Here is a 23,206-nt window from a genome sequence, read left to right as displayed (position 1 = left end):
TGCATATAGAGTGCTTGATTAATGTTGCTGCCTTGTCATTATTATTATTATTATTATTATTAAGACAGTCTCGTTCTGTTGCTCAGGCTGGAGTGCAGTGGCATGATCTCTGCTCACTGCAACCTCCACCTCCTGGGTTCAAGCCATTCTCCTGCCTCAGCCTCCCAAGTAGCTGGGACTACAGGCATGCACCACCATACCTGGCTAATTTTTGTATTCTTAGTAGAGATGGGGTTTCACCATATTGGCCAGGCTGGTCTCGAACTCCTGACCTCAGATGATCCGCCTACCTCGGCCTCCCAAAGTGCTGAGATTACAGGCGTGAGCCACCGTGCCCAACTTAATGTTTCTGCTTTGAAATAAAAATTTAAGAAGCCTTTAATCGGTTGAAAACAGCAAGATTTTAAAAGTATTTTAAAAAGTGAAACAAAAGAATGCTTACTTCATTTCACAGAGATAGGTTTCTCTTTTATGTTATTTCTAAAAGGAGATGGAATTTTGTTTCATTCATTTCTGTTTATTTGGACAGGCCAAATATGAACAGCTGAACTCGCCAGTGTTACCATACACGTTACACAGATGCCATCCTTCTTCCATCGGCTCTCATATGCAATACAAAAGTAAAAAGAGGTTCTCTTTAACAGGTAAAAATTGAAGTTCAGTCACGTAACACAGAGTAAACAGTAATTACAGTCATGCTGGTAACAAAAGACAGCATGTTCTCTTTGAAAGCACCGTATTGGTTTGTTTCCGCGCTTGGTCCCAGTATCTGGCACATTTTCCCCGGGAGTTTTCTTTTCAGTGGGATGATTATCTTCAGGGCAAAAAAGTTTATCAGACTCAAGTTTTAGCAGTACTTAGTTTATTCATTTATATATACGTAACTGTAACCCCATCCTGTCTTCCTCCAGTCTTCTTACTGCATTCCTACTGACACGTATATTATAACACCCTCCACAAGTTCTATTTACAGTTAAGAATTTCTTTTTTTTTTTCTTTTTTTGAGACGGAGTTTCACTCTTGTCACCCAGGCTGGAGTGCAATGGTGCAGTCTCGGCTCACTGCAACCTCAACTCCCAGGTTCAAGTGATTCTCCTGCCTCAGCCTCTCGAGTAGCTGGAATTACAGGTGCCTGCCACCATGCCCAGCTAATTTTTGTATTTTTAGTAGAAACAGTGTTTCGCCATGTTGGTCAGGCTGGTCTCAAACCCCTGATCTCAGGTGATCCACCTGCCTTGGCCTCTCAAAGTGCTGGGATTACAGGCGTGAGCCACCGCACCCAGCCTGCAGTTAAGAATTTCTAAATGGCACAAATTAACTCAGCTGTTCTCAGTGCAGACGTCAAATCCTCACTGTGCTGAAACACTTTTCTCAGCTTTTGGGAAATAATTACAGTTTAAACATCCACAGAGAATGTTTCTTAGACAAACATAAGACAAACATACTCGAGGCTTATCTGGTAAAAACTAACTGCTCTGTCCTTCTTAGCACAAAAAATATATATCTTTGTAAAATGAGAAGAACCAAAGAATATTTAAAACAAAACAGGAAGCCACATGTATTAATTACACAAGAGACTGACTGACAAATTGGAATTCTCCAAAACAGATTTTCAGCGAGGCTTCTCATTTCAGAGTCCAGGAAAAAAAAATCCCCAAAACCCCAAAGGTTGTGTGTATACATATTTTTATTGTGTTAAAAAACACAAATTTACTGTCTTACCAAAAGGTATATTTTGTGGCTCTTCGCCCACTTTTTTTTGTTCAAGACAGAGTCCAGTCTGTCGCCCAGGCTGAAGTGCAGTGGCATGATCTCGACTCACTGCAACCTGCACCTTCTGAGCTCAAGCAATCCTCCCACCTCAAGCCTCCTGAGTAGATGGAACTACAGGCACGTGCCACTAGGCCCAGCTAATTTTTGTGTTTTTTGCAGACGGGGTTTTACTATGTTGCCCAGGCTGGTCTTTGTTCTCTTCAGAGTTGTTTTCTCCATCAAAGTTGATAAATAACATTTAGAAAATGAATTATTTATTACAAGAGTAATGACATGTCTCAATTTATTATATGAAATTATCAACACTGCTTTTAATATTCAGATGTCAAGAAGATGAAAAACAGAAATACATTTTGCAAACTTGTGGCACTCCATAGGTGGAAATCATGTATTTCCTCTAATATCCCAATTTTTCTGCCTAGTGTCTATATGGCTTTTGTCCCAACTTGCTGTACAAGAATTTTCCCCAGCCACCTTAGAAAGGTTGGACGTAGTTCACTCCAAATCCACAGTTCACTCCAAGTGTGTCAGTACCACAGAAAGCTCCATGGAAGCCTCAAATGTACAGGCTAGGCAATAGAAGCAGGGAGGCAGGATTAAGAAATTACTGGCCGGGAGGCCGAGATGGGCGGATCACGAGGTCAGGAGATCGAGACCATTCTGGCTAACACAGTGAAACCCCGTCTCTACTAAAAACTACAAAAAAAAAACTAGCCGGGCGATGTGGCGGCGCCTGTAGTCCCAGCTACTCGGGAGGCTGAGGCAGGAGAATGGCGTGAACCCGGGAGGCGGAGCTTGCAGTGAGCTGAGATCCGGCCACTGCACTCCAGCCTGGGCGACAGAGCAAGACTCCGTCTCAAAAGAAAAAAAAAAAAAAAAAAAGAAATTACTGGCCAGGTGTGATGGCTCAGGCCTGTAATCCCAGCACTTCAAGAGGCCAAGGCAGCTAGATGGCTTGAGCTCAAGAGTTTGAGATCAGCCTGGACAACATGGCAAAACCTTGTCTCTACAAAAAATATAACAATCAGCCAGGTGTGTTGGTGTGCGCCTGTAGTCCCAGCTACTGGGAAGGCTGAGGCAGGAGGATTGCCTGGGCTCAGGAGGTTGAGGCTGCAGAGAGCCATGATTGTGCCACTGCATTCCAGCTTGGTTAACAGTAAGACAAAAAAAAAAAAAAAAAAAATTGCCGATATAAAATGCTTACACAGCTAACAAACATGTTCAATTCCATTTATAGTCTTTTATTTGAGCCATTTAAACAGAGGGCTTTTTTTTTTTTTTTTTCAGATGGAGTTTCACTCTTGTTGCCCAGGTTGGAATGCAATGGCATGATCTCGACTCACTGCAATCTCTGCCTCCTGGGTTCAAGCGATTCTCCTGCCTCAGCCTCCCGAATAGCTGGGATTACAGGTATGTGCCACCATGCAGGGCTAATTTTGTATTTTTAGTAGAGACGGAGTTTCTCCATGTTGGTCAGGCTGGTCTTGAACTCCCAACCTCAGGTGATCCACCCGCCTCGGCCTCCCAAAGTGCTGGGATTACAGGCATGAGCCACCGCAATTGGCCGCTATTGTTTTTTAACTCCATATAGTTTCTATAGTTCATTGAAAACTCAAAGAGATGACCTATAAATGTATGATTTCTTACACCAATTTTCTACTAGAAAAAAAATCATACTTTTAGAATTGGATTTTGTCTTACAGTCATCTTTATTATACTTTATAAATGAGATTTCATTTACATAAATCATCAGGAAGCTAAACTAAAATAGAAATGCTAGATTCAAATTCTAATTTGAATACTCTGATCAAAATAACAAATCTCACATTGGGAAACCATCTATCAGCAAGCAAAGAGCTACTACTGTGTGTCCTTCCTTAGAAGAATGAACACTGAGAACCCATAGCACATTTGCAGTACAGTAACAGCAATTCCTTTGTCATTATCATAGAACTTTAATTTTCATGTACTTTGCTGGGAATAACCAAACCATCCCATATATCTATGTCCCACATATATATGGGATGGTGTATATATATATATACATATATATATATATATATAGAGAGAGAGAGAGAGACAGAGTCCTGCTCTGTTGCCCAGGCTGGAGTGCAGTGTTGCTATCTCGGCCCATTGCAAGCTCCACCTCCCAGGCTCAAGCGATTCTCATGTCTCAGCCTCCCAAGTAGCTGGGATTACAGGTGTGCACCACCACACCCAGCTAACCATCCCATACATTTCATACAATCATTTTTAAAAAGAAGCATGAATCATTTTGGTTTTAGAGAATTAAGTTTTTTTAAAGAGACACTTTTAAAAAAGTCATTATATGAATAAAATTTCCTTTGTGTTAATTCCGACAAATCATTCAATCATTGACTCAGTCACAAATTTTTTTTGAAACGGAGTTTCGCTCTTGTTGCCCAGGCTGGAGTGCAATGGTACGATCTCGGCTCACCACAACCACCGCCTCCTGGGTTCAAGCAGTTCTCCTGCCTCAGCCTCCTGAGTAGCTGGGATTACAGGCACCCGCCACCACGCCTGGCTAATTTTGTATTATTAGTTGAGATGGAGTTTCTCCATGTTGGTCAGGCTGGTCTCGAACTCCTGACCTCAGGTAATCCACTGGCCTTGGCCTCCCAAAGTGCTGGGATTACAGGCATGAGCCACCGCGCCCGGCCCCAATTTTTTTTTTTTTTTTTAAGTAACTTGCACACTTAACCATATTTTTTATCTTCTTGGGACAACATTCTTTTCTCCACAAAAACCCAATTAAGGACGTTGTGCCAGTTTACCCTTACTTCCTTCCTGTTCACTGAGCTTAAAGTGGGTATAGGTGAGAATGCCAAATAATGTACATAAAATGCCAAGAGCCTGATTAATGGACAGTGGATCCTTAAATAAAACGTATCCTCCAAATAAAGTAATGCAGAACTTGAAGTGTCCAAACATGTTATAGCTGAGGTTTTTGGGTAAGGATAAAAAGGAAGAACAAGATAGATGGTATATACACACACACACTCACACTACATAAAACAACTCAAAAGCAGCCCACCCCACGTAAAGAATAATGGGACCGGGGCAGTGGATCATGCCTGTAATCCCTGCACTTTGGGAAGCTGAGGTGGTGGATCTCTTGATCCTGGGAATTTGAGACCAGCCTGGCCATCATGGTGAAACTCTGTCTCTACAAAAAATACAAAAATTAGCTGGGTGTGGTGGTGCATGCCTTTAATCCCAGCTATTCAGGAGCCTGAGGCAGGAGAATTGCTTGAACCCAGGAGGCGGAGGTTGCGGTGAGCCGAGATCGTATCATTGCACTCCAGCCTGGGCAACAAGAGAGAAACCCAGGAGGTGGAGGTTGCAGTGAGCCAAGAATGCACAACTGCACTCTAGTCTGGGCGACAGAACAAGACTGTCTAAAAAAAGAGAATAATGGGAACTTCTTAGTTTCTTCAGGTAGGTTTTAGCGATTGATTAATCAGAGACACAAGACTGCCTCAACCATTCCTACTGACCTCCAAAAAAGAAAAGGGATACAATATAAAAGGAAAGACATTCAGAACAAGGTCTAGGGAAGATATTTTGTATAGCGATTTATAATTATGTTTTACAGTGGTGTTTCCTTGGGAAATGAAGTGAGAATAAGGTACCAGAGAGCGAACTGGAGTTTAGGAGGGAAAAGCAGGAGGGGGAGAGGGAGCCATACTGAGCACCAACTACACACCAAACACCATACTGGGCGATTTACACGAAATCTTCGAAGTTAGGCATCACGTTTACCTTCATTGCAGGCTCACTCTTCCTATTTACAGTTGTAGAGGCTCAGAGATTTTAAGTAACATGCCCCAGATTACAGAGCTAGTAAGTAGCAGAGTTGGAGTCCAAACATAAATGGGTCTATTTAACTCCAAAGCCCATGTTCTAATCCAAAATACTGCCAGTAACATGCCGCTGGATTAAGGTTTTTCCAAATCACTGTATATTTAAAAAGCAAACTAAATACACACACATCCACTTTAAAAATTACTTGTGGCCACGCACGGTGGCTCACGCCTCTAATCCTAATCCCAGCACTTTGGGAGGCCAAGGCAGGTGGATCACTTGAGGTCAGGAGTTTGAGACCAGCCTGACCAACATGGAGAAACTCCATCTCTACTAATAATACAAAATTAGCCGGGCGTGGTGGTGCATGCCTGTAATCCCAGCTACTTGGGAGACAGGCAGGAGAATCGCTTGAACCCAAGAGGTGGAGGTTGCAGTGAGCCGAGATCACACCACTGCACTCCAGCCTGGGCAACGGAGTGAAACTCCGTCACACACACACACACACACACACAATTATATTTAAATATAATTATTTTTTCTATATAAACGAGTACTTTCTTGTTCTTGAGATGTATGATGTATGCCTATGTGCTTTTCCTAATTACAACACTAGAAATAGCTACCACTCTGTGCCTCAGTTTCCTCACTATATAAAAGGGGAACAAAATAATACCTCCCAGGGTTATTGTAAGGATTAAATAATATACACAAAGCTTCTAGCATATAGTAAGCACCATATGTGCTAGCTATAATAATAGTTACCAATAGCAGTACCTATGTGTCATGAACACCTGCTTGGAGCTTGACACATTCTCTCAAATACAACCACCCAACATCATAGATCGCACTTCCTCCACCTCATACATTTCATAAGTGATCAGTGAGACCCTGAGAGTTCCCACACAAGTCAGGCCCACAGGTAGTGGCAGAGCTTGGTGTTCACACCTGGACCTGTCTGACCCCCAAGCCCACCTAAGCAGCCTGGAGGTTCCTGCTGGGCAGCAGCAGTGCCTCGGGAGAGCATGGGCCGTGTCCCCAGGTGCATGTGGTGGCTTGATCCCATGGAGGTGACTTCCTGAGACACAGAGGATCTTCCCAAGGTTACTGGCAATAATCATAATAAAATATGTTTTATTTTCAATTATGAGCTATCTTCATGTGCAGTGGCTCTAACATTTTAAATTTCTTTACTCCTAGGCTCCTCTTTTAAGTATATTTATACTAGAAGGAAGTCAAATTTAAAGAAACTATTCATGAATTCTTTTGTAAAAACAACAAAAAAAAAGAGCAGTCTACATGTGGTATTTCCAGTTCTGCACTTTACTCCAGGCAGGCTGTCACCCCAGCCTTCAGAATGTTCTGGTCAAACCCAGTGCCCTCCACCTCACTCAGCCCCGCATTGGTGACCAGTCTCCTTGAACTTGGCCTGCCAGCGGCATCTGACACAGACACCAACCGCTCCTCCTCCTCCTCAACTCTGGTTCTGTGCCACTCTCCTCCTTCCTTCCACCTCTAACTGCTCCTTCTCATCCTCCAGCTAGTTCCTCTCATCTCTCTGAATTCCAAATACTGGACTCAAACCCAACACTCAGTCTTTGAACTTATTTTCTTCTACTTGTTTGCTTGGTAATCTCAACCAGTCTCACCACTTTAAACCACAGCTTCATACTTCTGACTCCCTGTGATGCCTCCTGCTGAGACGTCACCTTTGAACTCTGACTTGTTTATCCAAAACTGAGCACCTGGCTGGGCTCAAACCTGTAATCCTAGCACTTTGGAAGGCCAAGGTGGGAAGAATGCTCGAACCCAACAGTTTGAGTTTGCAGTGAACCATGATCGTGCCACTTCACTCCAGCTTGGGTGACAGAGCAAGCTGAGCACCTGATCTTCCTCCCCAGTCCCAAACCTCCTTCTGGCTATCCTACCTCAGTTGATGGCAACTCTACTCTACCAGGTGCTCAGGTCAAAAACCATGTAAATCAGCCTTATTTTCTCTTTCTCCACATCCAACTAGGCAGCAAAACCTGTTGGCTCTTCTTAGAAATATATCCAGAATCCAATCACTTCTCACTATATCCACTGCTACCATACTGGTAGCCACTATTACTTCTAAATTAGAATATTGCAGCAGTCTCCTGACAGTTTCCTGTGCCTCTTACAGTCCAGTAGTTCTCAACCACGGGTGATTCTGCTTTGTGGGCAATCTTTGGAGGCATTTTTGGTTGTCACAATTGGGCAAAGGGTATGTATGCTACTGGCATCTGGTAGTAGACCCCAGGCCTGCTGAAAACATCCTACAGTGTACTAAACAGGCCTGCACTAAGAACCGTCCAGCTCAAAAAGTCAACAGCCCAGAGGTTGAGAAATTCTTCTTTAGTCTATTCTCAACACAGGAGCCCTGAGTGATTCTGTGATTTATTTTTAAAAACTTTTTGTAGCGACAGGGTCTTACTATGTTGCCCAGACTGGTCTCAAACTCCTGGTTGCTCAAGGGATCCTCCTGTCTTGGCCTTCCAAAGTGTTGGAATGACAGGTGTGAGCCACTGCGCCCAGCCCACTGAGTGCTTCTATTAGAATGTATGTAAAATCACGTCACTTCTCTGCTCAAAATGCTAATGGCTTCCCATCTTACTCAGTGTAACAGTCCTTACATAAACGCCCTACTCAATTCAGTTCTGTATTACTTCTCAGCCTACCACATTCCCTCCTTTGCTCAACCTGCTCCAACCACACAGGCTTCCTTGGTTTTTATAGGGCTTCGCACCTGCTGTTGCCTCTGCCTGGAATGTTCTTCCCTCCTGATCTGCATGGAGCAACCGCATTTCCTTCAGGTCTTTACTCAAATGTCATCTTCCCACTGAGGCCTTCGTGACTAGCCCTGCCTAGAACTTCAATGCTGTCTATGACATTTCACATTCTCTTCCCTGCTCTATTTTCACTCCTTGGCAGTTAACACTATCCAACACTGTATATAAATATTTAATTGTTTTCTATTTCTAATGTTCCTCACCAGAATTCAAGCCTGTGAGAGCAAAGACTTCTGTCTATGTGGTTTCATTACTGTATCCCCGGTGCCTGGCACATAGTAGATGTTCAGTAGATAAATATTTTTATATCAATGAATGGTTTAGTGGGTATTCAATACTTACTGAATAAACTGATGTTTTAAATCAGAGCACACATTTGGATGTCTTGATTGGGTAGCATGATGTACAAATTTTGGGACTAGACTGCATGGGTTCAAATCTGGACATCCCATTTGTCAGCTATGTGGCCTTAAGTGAGCTGGTTAACCTCTCTGTGCCTCTATTTCTTCTATAAACTAAAATGACAGACTCTACCTCACAGAGATGCTATGAGAATTAAATGGACTAATACATACAAAATATTTCTAACAGTATCTGACACAAAATAAATATTTGTTAAGTATTGGTTTTCTAAAAAACTTATTGTCGTTGTTTTTTATTGCTGGTTGGCAAATATCCTACTTATTTACTTCCTGGGGAAATTCATTCTCTGCATTTGCCTAAGGGTGGGGGCAGAGTGAAATGTGAAGAGAAATAGAATGACAAGCAGAATGGTATAAATGGACAGTTGAATTTCACCTGTAACATATAACTTCATTTCTTTTTTTTGTTTTGGTAGAGATAGGGTCTCCCTATGTTGCCCAGGCTGGTCTTGCACTCTTGGGCTCAAGTGATCCTCCTGCCTCGGCCTCCCAGTGTTGGAATTACAGGCGTGAGCCATGGTGCCCAGCCAATGACTTCATTACTTGACTTGAAATAATATTGAGAAAAACAGGCACACCCATATCTAAATAAGTACAAACACATACTCCATAGCCAGATGCCAGTGGCCTGAAATTATCTTTTCTTATTTGTTAACCATTCCTTTACTTTGTTACTATAAATACCTGAGCATGGTTTGAAAATCCAAACCTCCACCTCATTATTCATTCAAAAAATATTTATTTAATTTCACTGTCTGTAAGAAATGGTACTCTGAGTTAATTTTTATGAGGGAAAAAGGTCATCTATTACATAAGAAAATTCAAAAACATTCATGACACAAAAAGCTAACCTATTTCCTCAGTTCATATTTCTTTTTTTTTTTTTTTTTTTTGAGACAGAGTCTTGCTCTGTTGCCTAGGCTGGAGTACAGTGGCACAATCTTGGCTGTCTTTAACCTGCGACTCCCTGTGCCTCACCCTCCTGAGTAGCTGGGATTACAGGCGTGCACCACCTTACCCAGCTAATTTATATATTTTTTGTAGAGACAGGGTTTCACCATGTTATCCAGGCTTGTCTTGAACTCCTGGCCTTAAGCAATCCACCCGCCTTGGCCTCCTGAAGTGTTGGGATTACAGGTGTGAGCCACCACACTCGCCCCTTCAGTTCATATTTCTTTAAAATCCTATTGTGTGTAAAGATACAGTAAAAGGCTAAAAATAACTCTCTCTACTCAATTTAGGCCGTGCAATAGTGTGAGATTCAAATAAGGTAATGAATGTGAAAGTTTTGGAGAATATAAAAGACGATGCATTTGTAAGTTATATGAAAAGGATACGTGACAGGTGAAGTGTTCCCAATGATCCAATAAATTGATAAGTTCACCATGAAAGCTATTACTCCAGATAGCAGCACCATAAGCTAAAAATAAAACAAAAGAACCATTAATGCAAAGCAATGCAATCATTATAGTCATCAAGCAAAGCTACATTTCATTCGGCATTTTAAAAAATTCAAATATCAATTATTAATAAATAAGATTAGAAAGAGAATTTGGGAGACAGTAAGAATTGCAAGTAAAAAGGCAGAATGAACAGTATTTAGAAAAAATGTAATTTTTTCCACAAGAATCAGTGAAAAATACTGCAATAACATCCTTTCTGTGATTGTGAATTTCCACGTTCATTTTTCTTATTAATCTAAAGAAAAGTATACATACGCATTATTATTATAAATCAGACAATAAAGAAAAGCAGAAAGAATATAAGGAATTCTTATAATCCCAACCATCCACATATTAACATCTTGGCATACATCCTTCGAGATCTTTTTCTATTAAATTGCTCTTCTTTTTTTGTTAAATGGAGTCTCACTCTGTCACTCAGTCTGGAGTGCAGTGGTGCAATCTCGACTCACTGCAACCTCCGCCTCCCAGGTTCAAGTAATTCTTCTGCCTCAGCCTCCCCAGTAGCTGGGATTACAGGCCCATGCCACCACACCCAACTACTTTTTTTTTGTATTTTTTGGTAGAGATGGGGTTTTACCATGTTGGCTAGGCTGGTCTCGAACTCCTGACTTCAGGTGATCTGCACGCCTTGGCCTCCCAAAAGTGCTGGGATTACAGGCCTGAGCCACTGCACCTGGCCTCATTTTTATTTTTATTTAACTCAATAAGAATTCATTGGATATCTACAAAATTAGGCCAGGCCTTGTGAGGAACGCAATATGTACAAAGTTCCTGCCCTCAAAGAGCTTAGAAACTACTTGAGGACATAATAAAAATCACAATGATCACAGCTTACACTTACATAACACTTATTATGCACCAATAATTGTTCTGTTTTACATGTATTCACTCATTTAATTTTCACGTACATCCACAAAGTAGATGTAAAAATATTATTCCTTTTTATAGATAACTTGGCTGGAAACGGGGACAAATGGGTTGGAACACTATATACACATACAATGTTCTGTTCAAATCTATCCCATAATTTTATCCAACAAGTCATCGAATCATTTTGTTTCTGAATTTAGATAAAATAATATCCATGATCTAAACTATTAAGAAGTTTAAGTTCCGAAGAAAACATGTCATATTTGAAGATGCTTTTTGTCTTATGTAGGGTTTTGTTATTTTGTTTTGTTTTTTGTAAAGACAGGTTTTTACTATGTTGCCCAGGCTGGTCTCAAACACCTGGGCTCAAGTGATCCTCCCACCTTGGCCTCCCAGAGTGTTGGGATTATAGGCATGAGCCACTGTGCCCAGCCCCACGTAGGTTTTATCAGTGTTAAAATCAGTGCAGTCTTAAGAAGACCAGAGGAATTGGATTTGGGTCCTACTTAGGTAAATATAGTAATACCTCATTTAATTTATAATAGTGAGGTCTATTAAATAGCCAACATAGAGAAATTTGCTTAGAGATTTTAAAAAGAGTTTCTAGAAATATATCTAAAATATATCATTGCTAATTTTATTGAGTTCACAGAATGCTACATACCTATTTCTTGATACTTGGCACATTGCATCACTAAAAACCCAATTACTCTACTTTGTTAGGGACTTTGAAGAATATAAAGTAGTTCCATGTTGAAGAGGAGTCGTAAGAGTGGGCATCCTTGTCTTGTTCCAGTTCTCAGAGGGAATGCTTTCAACTTTTCCCCATTCAGTATTATATTGACTGTGGGTTTATCATAGATGGCTCTTATTACATTAAGGTATGTCCTTTGTATGCCGATTTTGCTGAGGGTTTTAATCATAAAGCGATGCTGGATTTTGTCAAATGCTCTTTCTGCATCTATTGAGATGATCATGTGATTATTTATTTATTTATTTATTTATTTATTTATTTATTTATTTATTTTGGAGTCTTGATCTGTCGTCCAGGCTGGAGTGCAGTGGCACAATCTCAGCTCACTGTAAGCTCCGCCTCGCATGTTCACACCATTCTCCCACCTCAGCCTCCCGAGTAGCTGGGACTACAGGTGCCCGCCACCATGCCCGGCTAATTTTGTTTTTGTATTTTTAGTAGAGAAGGGGTTTCACCGTGTTAGCCAGGATGGTCTCGGCTAGTCCCGATCTCCTGACCTTGTGATCCACCCGCCTCAGACTCCCAAAGTGCTGGGATTACAGGCATGAGCCACCACACCCAGCTGATCATGTGATTTTTGTTTTTAATTCTGTTTATGTAGTGTATCACATTTATTGACTTTAGTATGTTAAACCATCCCTGCATCCCTGGTATGAAACCCGCTTGATCATGGTGGATTATCTTTTTGATATGTCATTGGATTCAGTTAGCTAGCATTTTGTTAAATTTTAGCATCTATGTTCATCAAGGATATTGGTCTTTAGTTTTCTTTTTTGGTTGTGTCCTTTCCTGGTTTTGGTATTAGGGGTAATGCTGGCTTTATAAGCAAAAAAAAAAAGTTAGTTGACACAATGCTCTACTTTGAGTCAAGGATGCCTCCTAGGGACATCAAGGAATGAAGATGACTTTCCCTTACACTAAATGGCCTCAGCCTTCTGTGGTCTTGGTTTCTCTGACTTTTTTTTTTTTTTAATGGCTTTTCTGCTGCGGTCCTCATTTTACAACCTGTTAGAAGGCGACCAAAAAAATCCTCTCTCCTTGTAGCATAAGGTCTCCAGGATGCAATGGTTTGAAACCAGATAACCAGGATGGCTAGGACTTTTGTAAAGTAAGTGGAAGTATTATCTGATAGATGGTCCAATAACTTCTACTTTAGAAAAAAACTGTATATGGTAAAATATATAAATCTGAAACAACTACTGGTCTACTTACGGGAAGCAGAGCGGAGCACTGGAGAATACAGACTTTGGACCCAGAAGGCATGGATCCAAATTGTGGCTCTGCTTATTAGCTGTGGGATTGCGAGCCAGTTACTAACTCTCTATCTCTTGGTTTCCTTGTCAGTAAAAATAATAACAATAGTGATATAGTTTGGATGTCTGTTCCCTCCAAATCTCATGTTGAAGTGTGATCACCAATGTTGGAGGTGAGGCCTAGAAGAAGGTGTTTGGGTTACGGGGGTAGGATCCCTCATGAATGGCTTGGTGCCCTCCCCAGGGGTAATGAGTTTTTGCTCTATTAGTTCTCATGAGAGCTAGTTGTTTAAAAGACACTGGCATCTCCTCCCCTCTCTCTCTTGTTTCCTCTCTCGCCATGTGACGTGCCTGCTTCCCCTTCGCCTTCCACCGTGATGGTAAGCTTCCTGAGGCCCTCACTAGAAGTAGATGCCAGCACTAATGCTTCTTGTACTGTCTGCAGAACGATAAGCCAAAATAAACCTCTTTTCTTTATAAATTACTCAGTCTCAGGTATTCTTTTATAACATCATAAAATGGACTAATACAAATAGTATTAGTATAGCATCAACCTAATAAAGTTATGAAAACTAAATAAGTTGATATTTACATAGTGCTTTGAATAGTGCTGGGAAGAGAAGAGGGGCTATATAGGTGCTTGATAAATTGATGCGACCAACAAACAAGACATTCCCACTAACTGTGTTCCAAGAGTTGTGGGAACTCTTGTGGGAAGCAGGAATTCCTGATAAGTAAGGTGTTATGGACTGAATGTTTGTGTCCCCCAAAATTCCTATGTTGAAATCCTCACCCGCAGTGTGATGGTATTGGGAGGTGGGGCCTTTGGGAGGTGACTACGGCATAAGGGTAGAGCCTTCATCAATGGGATTAGTCCCTATGATAAGAAGAGATACAAGAGAGCTTGCTTCTCCTCTTCCTTGTTGTCAGATGAGCATATGGCAAGAAGAATGCCATCTATAAAGCAGGAAAAGGGCCTTTACCAAGAACCCAACCATACCGGCCGCCTGATCTCAGACTTCCAGACTTCAGAACCGTGAGAACCAAGTATCTGTTCTTTAAGCCACCCAGTCCATTGCAGTTTTGTTATAGCAGCCTGAACTAAGACATAGGAGGATTATACATTCTAACTTAAAAGGTCCCCAAAGCATTAGTCCCAGCTGCTTGGGAGGCTGAGGTTGCGGGATCACTTGAGCTCAGGAGCTTGAGGCCAGGTTGGGCAATATAGCCAGACCCTGTCTCTAAAAAATAAAAGTCCCCAAAATACATATGTCCTTGATTTGCCAATGCCACTCCTGGGACTCATTTCCATAGGAAAAAAGGTATCAGTACATGAGGACACATGATGTACAAGGATGTTTATCACAGTATTTTTCATAGTGGTAAAGAACTGGAAAAAGTGAATATGCAAAGGGGCTATTATACTGACACTGGCTGGGCGCGGTGGCTCATGTCTGTAATCCCAGCACTTTGGGAGGCCCAGGTGGGTGGATCACTTGAGGTCAGGAGGTTAAGACCAGCCTGGCCAACATGGTGAAACCCCGTCTCTACCAAAAATACAAAAAAAATTAGCCAGGTGTGGTGGCTCACGCCTGTAATTCCAGCTACTCGGGAGGCTGAGGCACAAGAATCACTTGAACCCCGGGAGGTGGAGGTTGCAGTGAAGAGAGATCATGCCACTGCACTACAGAGTGAGACTCTGTCTCAAAACAAAACAACAACAACAACAACAAAACATACAGACACTGAAAAGAATGCTTTGGAGAGATTTTTAGGAGATATTATCAAGTCAGACAAGCAAGATACAGAAAAGCATATGTGATAGGATTCTACTTTTGTCAAAGAAACAGATATGGCCGGGTGCGGTGGCTCATGCCTGTAATCCTAGCACTTTGGGAGGCTGAGGCGGGCGGACTCGAGATGAAGAGATCAAAACCATCCTAGCCAACATGGTGAAACCCCATCTCTATTAAAAATACAAAAATTAGGTGGGCATGGTGGTGTGCGCCTGCAGTCCCAGCTATTCGGGGGTCTGAGGCAGGAGAATTGCTTGAACCCGGGAGGTGGAGGTTGCAGCGAGCCAAGAATTGCACCACTGCACTCCAGTCTGGGCGACAGAGTGAGACGCCATCTCAAAAGAAAAAAAAAAAGAAAAAGAAATAGATGTTTAATTGGTGTGTGTATGTGTCTGTGTGTGTGTGTTTATATGGATATATACGGCATGGAGAAAAATATGGAAGAACAAGCACTTAGAATATTAACATGACTTCAAGGGACATGGATTAGGGGGTAATGGAATGTGGAAGAGTGTATCGCTAGGAAGGCTGAGGAAGAGGAATCCACAATAAAAACAGCATCATATCATTCCATATCTAAAATTATACACACATGCATGTGTACCTATGTGTTTATACAAAAGAGATCCATGAAATGATGCTCACCAAAATGGTAAAGGTAATTACCTTAGTGTGATAGCGTTCCAGGGGCCCTTCACTTTCTTTTGTTGTTGTTTTGGTTTGGTTTTCTTTTGAGACAGAGTCTTGCTCTGTGGCCCAGGCTGGAGTGCAGTGGCACGACCTTGGCTCATTGCAACCTCCACCTCCCAGGTTCAAGCAATTCTCGTGCCTCAGCCTCTTGAGTAGCCTGCCTTGGTCTCCCAAAGTGCTGGGATTACAGGCATGAACCACCACACCCAGCCTCAGCTAATTTTTTTGTATTTTTAGTAGAGACCGGGTTTCGCCATGTTGGTCAGGCTGGTCTTGAACTCCTGAGCTCAAGTGATCCATCCGTCTCAGCTTTCCAAAGTCCCGGGATTACAGGCATGAGCCATCACACCCAGTCAACTTTTACATTTTTTGTAGAGACGAGGTCTTCCTATGTTGCCCAGGTTCGTTTAAAACTCCTGGGCGCAAACGATCTGCCCAACTCATCCTCCCAAAGTGCTGGGATTACAGGAGTGAGCCACTGTGCCTGGCCCCTTCACTTTCTTTATATTTTTACATATGTTCAAAATCGACAGTGATTATAAAGCTATGTTTTCATTGTAAAAAAAAGTTTAACTTAATCTAAATGTCCAAATTATTTGCGGGCTCTAGCTTGACATGGTCAGAACAGTAACCAGGCATCGGAAGACATTAATTGTAGTTCTGCTTTTGCCACTGAGTAGCTGCCTCACTCTAGGCAAGTCCCTCACCTCTGTGTGCCTCAATTTCTTCATCTGAAAAAGAATCCTTACCTTAACTCCTTATTTGGTGATTATGAAGATAAATGTGAGAATGGATCGGACATAGTGCTCTGAAAACTAAAAATTATATTAATAATGGAGGAGTCATTATTATATTGTTTCTTAGATATCAAAACAATTAGAACTTACCAAAGCAGAAACTGACCAGGGACCAAATATTCCTCCTTCTCCAAACACCGGCTCAAAGAAGGGCACAGCGACCAGCAACATGGCAGATGACATCGGAGCCTGGTAGTACAGCAGCTGCATTGAGTTCACTTGTAATTCATGCTGTTTGGCTCCTACCCACTGAAAATTAGGAGATAAAACATGTCTGGCACAAAAGAAATAGTATCACTTAATCAAAGATGCAACAACTAGAGTCACAAAGATGGGAATGTGGGGTATAGACTAGGGGAAGATAAAATGTCTATTATTCTACAGGATTTCAAAGACCAGTAAGCTATATGAATGCCCTTTAAGCACCACGGATGAAAATAGCTCTATAAATGTAATTTCTGATAATCTAGCTTCTTCTCAATTCTTAGAAGGGGGAGAAAAGTCCTCTATTTCCTTCTACCTGATCCTAGTAAACAGGGAAAAATAAATGCACATAAGGGCCTACAAGGATAAAAGATCTTGGGAAAATAAGCGAAAAATGGAAATTCAGGTGATTAGGAATACAGATGCAGTGTTGGACTTCATCTCTTTCTAAAAATGGCAAAAATTTAAAAATGGAAGACAGGGGCCAGGAGCAGTGGCTGACACCTGTAATCCCAGCACTTTGGGAGGCTGAGGCAGGCAGATAACCTGGGTCAGGAGTTCGAGACCAGCCTGGCCAATATGGTGAAACCCTATCTCTACTAAAAATACTATTAGCCGGGTATGGTGGTGCACGCCTGTGGTCCCAGCTACTCGGGAGGCTGAGCAGGAGAACCAAGGAGGTGGAGGTTGCAGTGAGCTGAGATTGCGCCACCGCACTCCAGCCTGGGTGATAGAGTGAGACTCTGTCTAAAAAAAAACAAAGGAAGACAGAGGTTGGGGGGACAGGATGACAATGGGGCGCGGGGCAGGTTAGAGATGGCTGCCAATGTGTGTGGCTTGAAAAGGTATGTGGTCTTGTCAGTTGCTTTGGAAAACCCAATCAATGGTAGAAGACATTGTCCTCTCTCTGGATGACTTTTCTGTGGATACTATTCCTCATCCCCCACCAATACACCTGGTACACTGGATAATCACTAACCCTAAAATACCGTACCATTCAGTAGAAACAACATCTCAAGAGCTCAAATCCCATTCGTCCACAAAATGCTTCACAAATATAACTGAAAAAGAGGCTCTGAAGAAGCTCTAATAGGACTGTTTGGATCAGATCTGGCAAGAACAGCCAGGCTTTGAATGACTTCTACATACTTCTTGTTCCTGTAGGTCTGGGTATCTTGTTATATAAACTCTAAGTCTATAGAAATTCATCAAGACAAATATAGAAAAGCAGGGAATTTGAACCATACTCCTGCCAGCTTTAACTAAGAGTTCTCTGTGAATGTGAAGGACAAAGAACTGATTCTTCTAAGCTGCCTGCTCCTCGGGGCACAGCAGCAAGCAAAAATGGATACAGAGGGTGTGTGATCACCCCACTTACCTTTTGCAGTCTCTCCAGGCAGCTGCGTGTCTCGGCCACAGGACTGCCTGGAACAGCAGGGGCTCTCAGGCCTCCACTGTTCCTCAATGCAGCACAGCCTGGCTCCTGCCACCACCCCTCCAATGCTCTCCTAAGGGCACCATGACCTCCATGGCCATGTCTAGACTCCCTGTGGCCCTTCCTGTGAGCCCTCTTTGCAGAACCTGCAAATTTTGCTTGGAAGAACTACCCTCTGGTTTACACTCCTCCCTCACTGCCTCCTGCACTTACTTTTTAAGGCAGATGTCTGCCTTCCTCTTTCATCGCCCTGACTGATGTCTTTTACTATTTGCTGAGATCTACTGCTCTTCCCTCATCCCTTAAGCATCCTTAACCTTGTATTAGCCAGTCTCCTGGCCATCTCTACTTATATAATCTGCAGGAACTTGTTTAAAATCAACTGGTGCCTTTCTTCCAAAAATGGGCTCCTCTTGTGTGGTTCCAATCATTGATGATATAATCTCCCTCAGGGATCAGAGCCTTACTTTCCCACTCTCACATTCAGTCAGGTTCTCCTATGTGTTCCCCAAAAGGCCCCTGGAGTGCCTTTTAACCTTTCCCTGTCCATTCCCACTGCCCTAGCCCAGGCCCTTCCTGCTTGTCCCATGAAGCACAGGTAGGTTCCTGACTGCTCTGCCTTTCATCCTTCCTTCCCTTTTACCCACCCTTCCTTGCCATCAGTTACTTTTCTAAAGGGGAATGATCAAGTCAGTCCCTGTCTGAACCCCTCTCCTGGTGCATGCTCAATAAAGACACACTTCCTTAGCATGCCTTCATGACCCTGACATCTGACTGCCTAGCCTCACCAAACAAACCAAGTTCTCCAAAACTGCTCCAGACTTTCATGCACACTGCAAGGAAAAGACCAGCTGTCCTTTACTGCTGAGCTCATTTCTGTGTGCCCTTCCATTTAAATTGTTAACTTTCCCGTAAAGTCTTACCTCACCGCCCCTCTTTTAGAGCTGCCACTTCCTCCTTGGTGTTCCCCAGAACCTTCCTCCTACCTTGGGGTACATATGCTATTGTGACCAGCTGTCTCCATGTGTTTCTACACTGCTGGACTGTAGCTGCTTTTCATCTTTGTATCCTCAACGGTGAACATAATGCAGAAAAGATGTCTGCTGAATGAATGAGTGAGCCAACCATCTTTCTACAACTCAAGCTAATAGCTGGTCACTCGTCTTCTAACTCCTTTTAATGTCTCCAGCAGTATAAGAGAAACAACATAGAAATTATGCCAAGATACAGTGGGCAGATATAACTTTAAGAGGAATGTTTTGGGAATATACCTATTTTGTAATAATACCTTTACCATTTACTGATAAGAAACTGTCCATTAATCTACAATCATTCCTTGGTCAATCCCATTTCAAATATCTACCTTAGGGATATAGAACCTTTGATTCTAATCTATAGCAATTTTGAGACTTGTGTGAACAAAAATGGTCATAGTGACAGAGATGGTAAGTACTCTGAATCCATTACATATAAGGAGTACAATTTCTTGCTCTGTTTAATAGCCAATACTAGGAAAAAACAAGTGCATTTAACAAGAAAGATGAATAGGAATGTTCACTAGCCTCTTCTTTTATTTAAACTGCTTCTCTGTTACTAGAAAATGTATTTCACTGCAGAATATTTTCAAACACCGTCTCTGACATGATCACTACTAGAATGTTTAAGACGCCAGGGCTCTATTACTGAACTCCTAACATTTCTAACAGGAATGCCTTAGTTTAATAACCAGTGGATGTTTGTGAAAAAAGTAAAATTGGTTACACATTTTGGCTTTGATTTCCCATACGCCTAGGCACACACAGAATTTCCAGACCAAGGTTTTCAGTATAGAGAGAACACCGTTTCACTGTCCCCTACAGCAAGTTATTTTTTCTCCACTACATAAGAAACAAAAACTATACTTGTTAGATTTTATGGTAATGAAGTAACTGAATCCATGAACACATTTTTAATGAATATCTGCTATAGGCAAGGCACTGTGCTTGCACAAATGGTAAAATATTCATTGATATAAATTACTCTATTATATTAATATTATAATAATCTATATTAGACAAACTATTAAAAGCCAATAAACAAGTTGTAACAGCAGTATAATTTTTGAGGCAAAAAAACCTAAAAATCTGAAATTTTTCTTTACTGTTCAGATTTCTGGAAGTATACTCACTCCTTCACAACAATGTTAAAAGTAAAGAGTACACAAAAAACATAAATAAACTTAGGAAGTATAAAGTCTTACTACGTATTTTGTAAAGATTTCCCAGAAAATAACTTCACCCCAAGCTGAGACTGTTAAGCATGGATATTATACACTTACAAACAGGTAGGTATTTGGTCAGCATCACACACCCAAGTTTCTCTGTCTCCTTTCTTCTCTTCACCTTGAGTCAACTTAAGCAATTACGCTTTCTTCCCAACAGTCTATTGTCTCTATACTGTATTTTCTAAACCTTGGAATACAGCTTCAAAATTTATGAAATCTGCTAAAAAGGCACATAAAGAAAAAAAAATTACCAACCACTTGATAAAGGGATGTAACTAAAACACCAAGAGCAGCAAACACCATTCCAAGGAAATTAAACTTCACATCGTAATAAGAATTTAGGATTACACCTAAAGTTATAGGAATCTGTAACGAAAAAGAGGTAAACGTTGTTCAGATTAAATTCAAGAGACAAAAATTTAGCATTCCTTTCACAATGTCTTACAAGGCTAATGATAAACACATAACTGGGAAACAGTGAACCTGTATAAATGTTTTCTTTTTTCACTTGGGAAAACTGGTTGTTAATCCTATTTCCTAAACGTGAAATACGATAAATCTATATTCACATTTAATTCTATTTTAAATTTGTGGTAAATATATTGCACTTTGCAAGAAAATACCACATGAATACAAAGGTGAGTAAATGGATCCCCGAAATAGTGTCTAAACAGCATAAGCATAAATATAAAACAACAAAAGCATAAAGACTTTAAATATAAGGCCAGGCACGGTGGCTCACCCCTGTAACCCCAGCACTTTCGGAGGCCAAGGCGTGCAGATCACCTGAGGTCGGAGTTTGAGACTAGCCCGACTAACATGGAGAAAACCCGTCTCTACTAAAAACATAAAATTAGCCGGGCGTGGTGGCGCATGCCTGTAATCCCAGCTACTTGGGAGGCTAAGGCAGGAGAATCGCTTGAACGCGGGAGGCGGAGGTTGCCGTGAGCCGAGATCGCGCCATTGCACTCCAGCCCGGGCCACAAGAGTGAAACTCCGTCTCAAAAAGAAAAAAAAAAAAAAAGAAAAAGGAAGAAGAGCTTAAATATACTAAGTTACTAAGTGCTAAAATTGAGTCCACCTCCTTTTATTTAAAGTTGCAGACAGCTCTGCAGTATGGTGCTGCAGACATTTTGAGATCTACTTTATGCTAAATCTCTTCACGTTTTATCACACACGATTTGATTCCCCTAGGGGAGAAAGGCTGTTTTTCAGTTTGAGCTTTTGCAGATACTCTGATAACACTGGACTGTACCACACAATACAGTTTTTCTTACCGATCACAGCATTTAACGATTTCCATCAAATGGCAGCTACTAAAACTCACACAAGCCCACTCTTCTGGGTTGACAAGATGGCCTTTTCCCCCTCCCCAGATAAGCCCGAAACTTCACTGGCTCACAGATGACTCATTTGTGGATTTCAAGATGAAGGGAAAGACCAATGTGCGTTCGAATTTCCCGGGGCCAGTGCAGGAGGTGAGTCGGGAGAGCCGCGCCTTGGGAAGCTGAAGCTACTCACCAACGTGAGCTGGATTCTGGTGGAGAAGGTTTTCTGGTAGCAGAAGGTCTGGATGGCTATGATCACCGGCGTGGTCATGGCCTTGGCCAGTTGATAGGTGCCTATGGTGTTGTTCTGCAGAGAAAGGTTAGTGAAGACCACAAAGCCACAGAAGCTGAGGGCCAGGAGGAAGATCCTGGAGGGCGGCAGACTTTTGGGGGCAAAGATGTCCAGCTTCTGGCAGATATACAAGCCCAGCCAGGTGACTACGAAGTGCACCAGGGTCAGGCTCATGTTGGGGAAGCCGTGGTGCACATAAATCCATTTGTTGAGGAACACAATGCAGATGGACACCAGTAGGTTGAACAGGAGCCCGGCGGCGATTCGCCCGTGGCCCCGCATTCGGTCCACCAGCGATACCATGATCCCCGCGAAGCCGGGGTCGTTTAGCCTCCCAAGGGGCGGGTTGCCCTTCTCCTCCACCGCCGCGTCCTCGCAGACGCCGACCTCACCGTCTGACCCAGGAGTGGCATGCACAGATCAACCCTGGGCGAGCAGCACTCTTAACAGACGACACACGCCTCTCCGCCGCCCTGTAAGCCAGCGAGGACACGGCAGCACGTCCCACGCCCCGCCCATCTCCGCTGCGGCCACGTGACCCGCGGCTCCCCTGCCTCCGCCCCTGAGTCGCGGGCTGAACGGCCGCTACCCTGCGCAGGCGCGCTGAGCCCTGGGCGCGCGACGCTCGCGTCTTTGTGTCCTATCCTCTGGGTCCCCAACCCCCTTGGTCACCTAACGCCTACCTGACTAGACCAATCTAGGACCCCTTTCTTGATGTTTGTTTCCCGTGTGTCACTGACCCGATTTGCTAGACAACTTCCCTCTGGCTGTGCAGACACTGTTAGCCAATTTTACCTATTAAATGCTGAGCAAATTTAGCCCTCGCCAGATGGGGAAAGAACTTATTGAAAGCATATTTTTATTTTTTGTTTTTCGAGAAAGACATTCAAAATTTACGTTCCAACAGACAGCATCATCGGGTATAACTACAAGGGTTTCTCCTTAGATTATACGTTCACAAAGCATTATTAGCTCAACAGTGAGAAAATGTGTTCTCTAAAGATGTCCCGTTGACAATGTAGACAAGTGCTATTGTGTTCAATTACAACTCTAGAAAAAAACGCACAACTTGGCAAAACTGTATACAGCTGTCTCTAGGGGTGTGTGTGTGTGTGTGTGTGTGTGTGTGTGTGTGTGTGTTTGTATATGTTTTGGATCCTAAAGTCAGGTGCAATGACTAAGAGTCACAACTTTGAGTAACGGTCTTGATCGACATTGAAGTAAGGTC

At 42.3% G+C, this 23,206-nt stretch overlaps 1 protein-coding gene across 2 annotated transcripts; it reads right to left on the bottom strand.

Annotated features, from left to right (window-relative positions):
* Window positions 1–3,458: 3,458 nt before the first annotated feature.
* Window positions 3,459–22,537, bottom strand: SLC35E3 (solute carrier family 35 member E3). 2 transcript variants are annotated; one of them, XM_023195342.3, is made up of 5 exons: window positions 21,880–22,537; window positions 20,614–20,724; window positions 16,547–16,705; window positions 10,168–10,250; window positions 3,459–4,732 (listed from the first exon to the last, which is right to left on the bottom strand). In XM_023195342.3, exons 1-5 carry the CDS (start codon window positions 22,279–22,281, stop codon window positions 4,546–4,548), a joined length of 942 nt encoding a protein of 313 aa, XP_023051110.1. In that variant the 5' UTR covers window positions 22,282–22,537; the 3' UTR covers window positions 3,459–4,545. The 2 variants fall into 2 exon arrangements, 1 of the variants encoding a protein (XP_023051110.1); XR_004229179.1 differs by lacking the exon at window positions 3,459–4,732 and adding an exon at window positions 6,047–6,705 and having other exon boundaries at window positions 9,207–10,250.
* Between the last annotated feature and the right edge of the window lie 669 nt (window positions 22,538–23,206).

The sequence above is a fragment of the Piliocolobus tephrosceles genome, chromosome 10, assembly GCF_002776525.5.
Source record: "Piliocolobus tephrosceles isolate RC106 chromosome 10, ASM277652v3, whole genome shotgun sequence".
In the NCBI taxonomy this organism is placed as follows: Eukaryota; Metazoa; Chordata; class Mammalia; order Primates; family Cercopithecidae; genus Piliocolobus; species Piliocolobus tephrosceles.
Note: the sequence above shows the minus strand (reverse complement) of the source record. Positions and strands in the feature narration are given on the sequence as shown.

Coding starts and splice junctions, on each gene's coding strand:
- SLC35E3 (XM_023195342.3), bottom strand. CDS start 22,281: ATGGTATCGCTGGTGGACCGAATGCGGGGCCACGGGCGAATCGCCGCC. Junction 16,706..20,613: donor TTACATCCCTTTATCAAGTG/GTTGGTAATTTT, acceptor CCTAATTTTCAG/TGGGTAGGAGCCAAACAGCA. Junction 10,251..16,546: donor CCTGGTCAGTTTCTGCTTTG/GTAAGTTCTAAT, acceptor TTTTATTTTTAG/CTTATGGTGCTGCTATCTGG.